Source organism: Crocodylus porosus, unplaced genomic scaffold, assembly GCF_001723895.1.
Source record: "Crocodylus porosus isolate Cpor-Errol unplaced genomic scaffold, CroPor_comp1, whole genome shotgun sequence".
NCBI lineage: Eukaryota > Metazoa > Chordata > Crocodylia > Crocodylidae > Crocodylus > Crocodylus porosus.
In genome coordinates, this window is record NW_017728932.1 from 4200139 (window position 1) to 4210371 (window position 10233).

The window sequence follows — 10233 nt, forward strand, 5'->3', positions numbered from 1 at the left end:
CCGCTCCGGCGTGCTGGCCGCCGCCGTGCTCAGCGCCGGCAACGTGCTCAACTACCTGGACCGCTACACCGTGGCGGGTAAGCGCCCGCGCGTGTGCGTGTGCGTGTGCGGGGGGCGTAGCGGGTGTGCCACGACCCGCGCGGGGCACACGAAACCGAGGGGGGCAGCCGGGCCCGGGCCTCCCGTGGCGGTGTCTTCGTGTCCCCTCCTTGGCCGGAGAAACCCGTGAGAAGCAGCGGATGAAACCCGTGCTTGGCAGGCTAGGGCAGGGGAGGGTTTGCTCATCTCGCAGGAAAACATTTCTTTCCCCCGCAGGGTAGAAAGGAAAGAAAAAGTTGGTTCGTCATCGCTGTCCCCGCTTGTTACGGTGCCCCCCGCGCAGAGCCACCGCCTCTGATTTTCCTGGCGGCAAGGGATCCTCTGGCAGGTGGAGCGGCTCGATTTATAGGGAGGCCAGGAAGCGTCTGTCCAAACAGAACGTAAATGTCAGCCGCCAGCGGCGTCGAGGCGGCCGTCCTGTGCTGTAGTCATCGCCCTTTCCAACAGCCCGTGGTGCTGGGGTCCTGGATAACAACCGTGTAAACTTAACGTTAATCATAAATGTTTAACATAAAACAACATTAGCTCAAGAGTCAGGTTTTGCTTTGAATGAGTGATTATTTCTGAGCTACCAAAGCGTAAAGGTCAAATGGGACGTGGTGTTTTGGTGCACGTTAGGCGGGTAGCTATTTTTCAAAACACTGTTTTACAAACTATGAAATAGATGTGGTCTGGCCCAGTAACAGTGATGTGGCGACTGAGCTCCAAATCAACTCTCCACTAAAGGAGTTTTTCCTTTAAGCAAATAAATACATCTCTTGTCTGGTGGCACGTTAGGTCTGTTGTATAGTCTGTGCTGTTGTAACGAGGGTTGGTGTGTGAGTGTGACTGTATCTAAATCCAGGTCAGGTCTCAAGGAAGGTAATAATTAGTGCTTATAGCTCTTCAAAGCACTTCACAAACACAAACTGTCGCAACACTGGTGACGGCGTCAAGGATTATCCCCATTATGGAAGGGGGGAACCAAGTCAGAAGCTGTGATTTACCTAGGACTACTTAGTCAGTGTCAGAACTGGAATTCATTTCTAGTTCAGGCTGTTCCTTTGCTACCTGAAAAAAATCACGCAGAACCTTTTAGTTCTGATATAAGAATTGTATTTATTACAGCCATTACAGGCTACGCGGTCAGTAACTGCAAGGCCTTAAAGTTGGCAATGTGTGCTTATTCAGCAGATTATCAGTGCACATGTGTACGTGGTTTAAAATATGAATCCCCAAAAGTCTTAAACTTCTAACATGACCACGTCAAAGCTGAATAACACAAATCCAAGTAATACAAGGAGAGTCTGTATGAAAAATGAAGCTAAAGCCTACATTTTTTTTGTAATCCATCTTACTCCTCATTACTGCAGGCTTGTTCAGCACTGTTCTGCCTAGGCACAGTGAGACTCGGTAGGAAGTTGAGGGTTTTTTCTTTGGCCCATATTATTGGTAAGATTGAGGAATGTTAAGTCAAACAGGATTTGGGGGGGTTGTGCCTGACGAGGAAAAGTTGAGGTCCTCTGTGCTAAGCAATGCTGACCCGAAGGTAAATGGCTTTTCTGTAACTTTTCTTAAAATATCTCTCATCTTCCTTGAAACCTAGTGTATGCGTACTGACTTCTTGCAAAGTAAATCTGTTCTTCTAAAAGGTATGTTATGCTGCAACAGCTCTGCGGGACATCACGCAGAACTGAGAAAGACAGTAGTAAGGAATCCATTGTGGGTCACCTGTGCTGTGATGGCAAGGCAGGTTTGCCAGGGTCTGGTGATACTGGCCTTACCCTCTTCATGAACGCGACTTCCTCTGAAACTTCTTTGCTTTCAGAGCTTTGGAATGCAGTTTGCTATTATGTTAGGAATGACCTTTAATTTATGCTCAGTTATGACAGACAGTAGTTTTGCTGTCATCACGATTGACAACTGCTATGCGCTTCCCTCTATCCAAATGCTACTGTATTACATTTCTGTAATGCCTTTCATTTAAGGATTATGTTTTGATTCTTTCATAACCACCCTGTAAGGCAGATGTAGATTATTATCCCAGTCTAGAGAGGGAAATTGAGTTGCAAAGGGTTAGACTTTTACCCATGGAGACATATGTAGTTAGTGGCAGTCCTGACTCATGTTAGCAGCAGTTTCTAGTGATTGCATATCATCATGACACACAATGAGCTATTGGTTTTGGTTTAATATTTAATTTCCTTATCACTTTTTCTCTTGTAAATGTCTGTGCCTTAGTAATAACCACGTTTTGGTGTTAATTAGTCCTTTGCTGCAACTTGTAGCTGTCAGTGGCAGTCTTCAAAACTGCTCCAGTACATATGCATATATTCAAGTGCAAGGACATCTGAGTTAACAAACGGAAAGCATTTCCCGTGATTTGTGAATTCACCTTTGCTACTGTGATCTTACCTTTACGTACTGTATGTTTCAATGTGAACGATCCCAGGGAACTTGATACAATCCACAAATTGGTGTCTGGAATGCTATAAAGAGACCACTTAATCTCTTATTGTAATAGCCGTGCAATGAGACTATGAACCAACCTCCATATAGTACGCAGAAAGAAAACATGGAGTGGGAGCTTTACCCCCTTGATTTTTCTGTCTTCTTTTGAGCTAATCTCAACCTTATTGTAACCTAGTGCTTGGCTGTTGAAGGACATAGCAACCAGACCTTTGTGCACACAACTTGGATGCTTCACTTCAGTACCTAGGTGTTAGCTCATGAGTTGCACACAGTTAACATGACAGGAATGTGTAATGAGACAAGGGAAGGGGATGGACTGGGAAATGGGTGCGACTGTCTCATAATTCAGGAAGCGCCATATTGTCATACAAACAAGCACATGTCAATAGCAACAGAGCTATGGCTAATGCACAACAGAGCAATTAAAAGCATCCTGAACACAATAGCTAGTTGCTCTCAGTGGCTGCCTGCCTGCTGTGGGTCAGATTTTTCTCGTAGGAGGGCATTATGGCGATTTTAGCTTTGTTCTGTTGTGCTAGATATGTGTGCACTGGCAGGATTTGGCCCAGAATACTTGGATTAAATATGAAGTCATGTTAAGCTCAGTGGAAGCATTTTTCTTCTCTGTTATGTGTTTTCCAAATAATACCCTCACTGCTGTGGTCGGACTCCCCCATTTGACCCTGATGAAAAACCGTTTGGTTGTTGGCTTTTCCCTCTCCTAAAAAGGATCAAAGTATTTATTTAACTGCAGTTAATAAATAAATCCTTCTAAGGCTCTTGTAAATACTTTATCTTGTTCCCATGAATTCTTTAATAATAATAGGCCCACAGTCTCAGTGCTTATCAATATTGAAAACCATGTGGAAAGACTTTCATGATCAAGAGCATAAAACCTTCAGGATATTCCTTAGGGAAGTGTCAGATTGAACAGGGTTAAACTTCATCAGCCCCCCCCCCCCCCTTCTGTTGCTTTCTTCTTCTTATACATTTATTTCTTATTACTTCATGTCAGCTGCACATTGTAGGAAACTAAGTTGTGTACCAGGTAGCTTACTGGTCTGCTGAGTTCAATAGATGTTGTTCAAGTGTGGTGTCTCTCCCCTATTGTGATGGGTCTCAGCTCTTGCTCAGTATCTTTAGAAAAATGTCTTCTCACACTGCTCAGCACCTTGTAATATAAAGGTGGTTGTTATCTGGTGCAAGTCTAATAATTTTAATTCAGCCTGCTGGGAGTCTAGTGGGCCCAAAACAGGATCAAAAGTACAAATGCTTTAACCTCTTTAAGAATATGCTATTATGGGTCTGTATTACCTGAAAAAGCCTGGGTCTTTTTCATAAGATATAAACATCCCTTTAGGAAAAAAAAACAGTCTTAGCAAATTGGGTGCTCCCCCTTACCCCTCCAGTGGATATCGAATGTGGTGCATGCACAGTTAGAAAATAGTGTGAATTACATTTGAACTGTAATAATACTTTTTGAAGATAACTTTGTCACCAAAGGAGACATTGAATAGATGTAGAGAGCAACATGTAAATTGCCTTCTTGTAGCCTGTTTCATGTGAGGATCTTAGTGTTCTTGGCAAATGTTAATGAAGGCTCATAACATCTCTGAGAGAGGCATCAGGGAGCCAGTGTCTTTAATATAGAGGGGGCACCAAGAGACGAGACGTTACAACTCGTCTTAAATCACCATAGCACGTAGGAGCCATCATCATGAACCGTGTGCCAGTACTTTAGAACAAAGAGATGGTCCCTGCCTCAAAGACCTTCCAATCATAGAAAATCAGAGAAAATTAGAGTTGGAAGGGACCTCACTAGGTCATCTAGTCCAAACCCCTGCTCAAAGCAGGATCATCCCCAACTAGATCATCTCAGCCAGGGCTTTCTCGAGCTGGGTCGCTGGGTAACCTGTTCCAGTGCTTTCATCACCCTCCTAATCCAATCTAAGTATTGGAGTCAGGGGTGACTGGTGCCTCCTGAGTCTGGGGGGCACAATTTGTGGGTGGGCCCAGGGGCAGGCCAAAAGCCTGCCACTCCTATACTTCTCTGCCCCACCGACTCGTGCGACAAAAAAACTGCCTGGTCCTGAGTAGTGCTGAGCCGGGGGACAATCTCAGGGCAGGGAGAAAAGTGAGATGCGCTATATTGGTCAGTGTACTGAGCAGTGATCTTGTTACGTGTGCCATCTAACCATGGTCAAGTGTTTTTGCAGGCATCAAGGCAACAGAGGGTTTTTCAGAGGAGGACTGGACACCAGAGTGTCTTGGTGATGTTTACACGGAGCTCCTCTCTTGCTTGGGGAAAGCACACAAAGATGCTTGGTTGTTTGGAGGTTTATCAAATGGGCAGTGGAGGCTGGCATCATGTCCAATTGGAGGTGGGTAACTTCTTGATACGAAATAAGATAGGGTGGGCGATGGAGAGACTAGGAAGCGAGGAGAAGCAGCTTACATTTGATAAAAGAGAAGGCAGAACTGATGGGGGCACGTGAAAAGGGTGACATAGTTCAAGTATCAGGCTAGGTAGGGCAACAATCATCACAATAGTATTCTAGATGTGAATGGGGAAGATGGTATTGGTCACAGGCATAGAGAAGGATGCTACAATAATCAAGACAAGGAATAAGAACAGTTTGGGCAAGCATTTTAACTGTGCAAATGGATAGGAAGGGCTGTGCCTGAGGTATGAAGAATCAGTCAGATCTAGGTGTAGGTTGGTCATTGACTTGTAAATGCCTAGTGCTGCAACAGAGGGCAGAGCTTACCCAGTAAAAGGCTGCATTTTTGTATAGAAAAGCTCCATAGATAATGCCCCTAGATCAGCGGTTCCCGATCTGGTACGTGAACCACCAGTGGTACGTAGGCAACATGTCAGTGGCACACGTTAACAGATGTACTATAATTACTTTGTATGATAAAAAATTGGTGGTGGTACTTAAGGTTGTATCATTTTAATTTGGTGGTGCGCAGTCTGTCAGAATTTGGGAACTGCTGCCTTGGATTAACAAAGCACAGGGGTGTTTGCTTAGCCCTCATTGACTTCAGTATGCCTTTAAGCAGAATGTGCTTAGTGTTGGCTAGGACAGGACCTAAACGTGGGTGTGAAGCTGAGATTTTGAAGGGATGTAAGGGAGTAAGGTGCATGCCTCACTTTGTTCTTCAGTGGGATTCAGGCATATAACATAACTGTCTTTTGCTACTTCGAGTATGTTGGTGAACTGGGCCCTAAAAGTCAAAGAGCAAGTCAGTGGCAGAAGTAAAAACAGAATTTGGGAAATCTGTCCTAGTTCTTTGTTGTAAACACTAAGCCTTCCCTCAGTTTGTATTCCACCATTACAAATAGTTACTTATTCAGTTATTCAAAACTGTAACAGCTATTTTATTTTGAACTGACACGTGGAGTAGGCACCTCAAAGATGTTTGAGGGATTGGGGAAGAGGGAGTGCTTTGTTTTCTCTTTTCTTTCTGTTAATTCTCCTTTTAACCAGGCCATTTGTGCTGAGGCCTCGTTATATCTTGTGTAACCCAGCTATTTCTGCATAGCTGCACCAAAAGGAAGTGAAAGGAAGAGAACTCTAATTTCTGTGCTTCCGTCTTTTACGGCAGCGCGGGTCGTTGGGAAGGTGAGACTCGAAGGGATGCTTGATGACTAATGTGGTATAGAATTCTTCATCTGGCAGGCCGTCCCTTTGACCGTAGTCCTGGTCAGGAACGACTGAAAGTTTCCATCACGTGGCTGCCTGCTGGCCTGTGTGAAGTGTGCTGGTGGTCTCGCCCCATTTTTGGTGTACAGGTATTTGTGTCCCAAAAGTCACCCCTATATTTGGCATAACTCAGAACTTTTGTTAGCAACCTCAGCAGAAAAGCCCACAGTAGACACAACCTGGAGAGTCCAAGCTAGCTGTGGTAGAGGGTGGTTCCTCTAGGGCATCAGTGAGGCAGGTTGGCAGGGTGATGTTGGGAAACTCGTGTTGCTGCTGTCACCTATGTTGTACCTTGTGTGGGTGTTCTTGGATAAATATCAATCATCCCTCTCCAGTGCTGTCAGCTTGCACCAGCACTAGTTTCACAAAGCGATTTTAAATGAAAGGGGAAAACAGCCCACAAAGAGCAGAAAAATTGCAGTGTAAATCCAGCTTTATATCCCGAGACGGCTAAATTTCTACCTTCTACAGCACATATGCACAGGGTTCGTACAATTGGCAAATGGCATTCTCTCTTACACATTTTTTTTCATTCTCTAGGAGGAAGCCAGCAACTGCAGTAGCTAAAGAGAACAGCAAAGGGAAAGGCTCAGGGCAAGCTATGCAGAAAATAACTGCAGTAGCAGCTCAGAGCTTGGCTGATGGAATGAGAGAACCACATGCTGGAACAAAAATCCTTTTAGCCTTGGCATGTGATGGTGGGGTTTTTTTTTTTTAAGTCTGCATTGAACCAAAACTGCTATAATCCATTTTACTCCTTGTGCAGACTTCTGCCAATGATTGTGTAATTAAAGGAAGACAGCTACCTAACTATTTCTGCTTTCTTTGTCTGATTAGTGTTTGGATTTCTTTTCTTCTTTTTTTTCCCATTTCTATTGTGAGGAACTGATTACTAATGGCTGTTCTGTGAGCACTGGTTTGTATTAGTTGGTGATATGGAAAACGACAAGACTGCAATTCTGCAGTTCTTATTTGGGTCCTGCTGGCGCCAACGGGAGTTTTGCCCAGGTGAGGGCTGCAGGGTTCAGTTCAGTAGTGTTTAATTAACTTTAAACACTATTGAACTGAACTCCATAGGCCTCGCTTGGGCAAAACTCCTGTTGATGCCAGCAGGACCCAAGTAAGAACTGCAGAATTTGACCCAGTCTCATCATTTTCCACCATATGCACCAATCCTGCAGCCCTCACCTGGCCAAAACTCCCATTGACACCAGCAGGACCCAAGTTCTCTGCTGTCATGCTTCTTCATGAAGGTAGCTCATTTCAAAATCCATATGCAATAACAGGACTTCCAGTTCCCACGTAGGGCTGAAATCACTGTGAAGATGCTTCATTCCCCTTTGTGCCTCTCCAGGTGTTGGTCTGAGCAGTGTTTGGATGTTTTGGTAAGATGCTCATATTTGAAAATCACACCCCCAAGACAGGGGTGTTGGAGGGTTACCAGCGTTGACAATATGAGTTAAACAACTTGCTCTGAGATGAGTTGCCTAACAGTAAAGCAGATGTCAGTAGATGGTCTTATTGTCTCGGGCTTTTGACTCAATCTAGCCTGATTATCGGGGCAGGGAGTGGGGAGGGCTTAGTACTTCCCAGGTATTTCACAAGCAAGTTAAAAGTGGATGCCTGCAGGTTCAGGGCAAAGGTCGGCAATCAGTTGTCTAGCCCCGAACCTACCACACATTCAGTGTAAGGCACCGTATAAACCATCCACAAAAATTGTTCTACGTATAACGTAGAACATTTTTAGGGCTGGCTTGCCATTTTTTGGAGCCTTAAATTGGGTGTGTGTTTATCACCCTTGACATTTATGCCATTATTTAACAAGTTAATCATGGCATAGTTGTAACATGTACAGCCTTAGTGTTACTTGGTGTTTAACAATTGCACCTATTTTTACAAGGAATGCCGATACCGAATGCTGAGTTAGCCCTATTTTAAGTGTTCTGGAGCAGGCCCCATATTTTGTGCAGTTTCAAGCATGTTGTCAGAGATAAACAAATAATAATTAGTATGGAATTGCAATGAGATTAATAACATTAACTGTGGACGTGTTTCTTTTTAGAGTAGAAGTTTAAAAGAAGATGCTTTTGCTAGCTGTTTTTGTTTTTTTTAAATGCCTAAGGCTCCTACAGCTCTTTGCTGCATTTTTCTTTATCGTTAGGCTGTTAAGATTCAAATGCTGCTGCTGCTACACTAATTATAAATGTTTTAAAAATATGTTTTGTCTTTCTTGCAGCCAAAAGTGCTGACTAACTTTCAGGCTAAAAATTGTACGCATGTATGCGAGAACAACCGCCCACTGAGTCAGCTCCTCTGGAGCCCTGTGTGTCTCCCAGCTGCAGTGCTCAGATCTAAACTGAGCATTGAACAGCAGGTTTTTTCTGATCATCCCAGTCATGGAAGTGCTTACTGTCAGGAATGGGAAAATGAAAGGAATGCCTTACAATATTTTAGGACAGCGGAGAGAACTTAAATTGTATTGTGAGCCTGGTTCATAACTCCTTTAAGTTTAGGCTTAAATTTACTAGTTAGCAAAAGTAGCCTCACTGAATTCAGTGGGACTTTTGGGAGCTTAAAGGTGCATGTTTTGCCAAATTGGGGCCATAGCGGAAGCAAAAGGCCGTATGCAACAGGGTTAAGCAAGAGGAGAGTCCAGCCCACTGTTAATGTATTTTTCTTTAAAGCACACGATGCTTCCAAATTGGGTGCTGTGTCTCAGCGGGTTTGAACATAGGCCATATTCCTGTAACAAGATACTTTTTGACAGTATCCTTATTTTAGGGTCTCTGATAGAATATACATGAATCATTTCCCTACTAATACCAAGCCTATTTTAAGGACAATGCAACCTAGAGCTGCTTTTGTTCTCATTTAAGAAATAAGAAAGGTACCTGACTAAGCCTGCTTGGAACCACAAATAGTGACCTTCCACCTTGTCTCTTCTCCAGTGTGAGAAAGGAAATGCTAAGCTGCTGGTTTCCACTGTTTGTTTTTTGGATAGGTTTGCTGACATACAGCACAGTCTGAGTTTAACGTGATCATACTGTGGGCTTTGCGCTTACTGACAGTGTAAAGATTTTTTTAAAAGTTAAATCGCAGAAATACTGTGATGCGAGGGAGGCCATGTGCCAGAATTTCAGTAGTTACAAACCAAAGAGAGAGGAAATTTTCAAGCATCGGAGTGAAAGATAATTCTGGGCCGGATCCTACCTTCTCTAGGCTGATGTTAATGTCAGACCTCAGGCCATGTGTTGTAAGGAGGACTGCAGGGTTGGGGAATGCACGCTAACACAGCATATGATAGCTGTACTTTCCCAGCCTCTGTGCCATCACAGTTGTTAATGTTCAGGATAGGGCTGCCTTTACGCCATATACTTCCTGCACTTGTTTAATCTGGGATTAAGGATAACAAAAAGTCCTTCTTCAGGTATATAGGTAGCAAGAAGAAGTCTCAAAGTAACACTGGACCCCTACGGGGCAGGGCAGGGCAAGGCAGATGGTGACAGACATGCGAGAGAAGGGAGAACTTTTTAACGAGGTCTTTGCTTCCGTCTTCCTGTCTGCTGACAATGGGGTGCTCTCGGGTGACAGCGTAGAGAGGCCCAGGAAGGATGCGAGTCCCCCGACTGTTAGTTCAGACCTAGCTAAGGATTACCTGGAAGGCTTAGATGTGTCCAAGTCGGCGGGCCCGGATGACCTTCATCCACAGGTGCTGAGGGAATTGGCTGGTGTCATTGCGGAGCCATTGGCACGGCTGTTCGAGGACTCCTGGTGCTCGGGCCAAGTCCCTGAGGACTCGAAAAGGGCCAATGTGGTCCCTATTTTCAAGAAGGGGAGGAAGGAAGAGCCTGGCAACTACAGGCCAGTCAGCCTCATTTGTATCCTGGGGAAGGTCTTTGAAAAAATTATCAAGGGCCACATTTGTGAGAGCCCTGCAGGGGAAGTGATGTTGAGGGGTAACCAGCACGGGTTCGTG

At 44.4% G+C, this 10233-nt stretch overlaps 1 protein-coding gene across 1 annotated transcript in view; it reads left to right on the forward strand.

Annotated features, from left to right (window-relative positions):
- Window position 1: 1 nt before the first annotated feature.
- LOC109316925 (protein spinster homolog 2) overlaps window positions 2-10233 on the forward strand; it is a gene marked incomplete at its 5' end in the record, with an annotated part of 169584 nt that continues 159352 nt past the window's right edge. The window contains one exon of the mRNA XM_019545296.1: window positions 2-77. Coding sequence (XP_019400841.1) covers window positions 2-77 — 76 coding nt within the window. The remainder of the gene's footprint in view (window positions 78-10233) is intronic.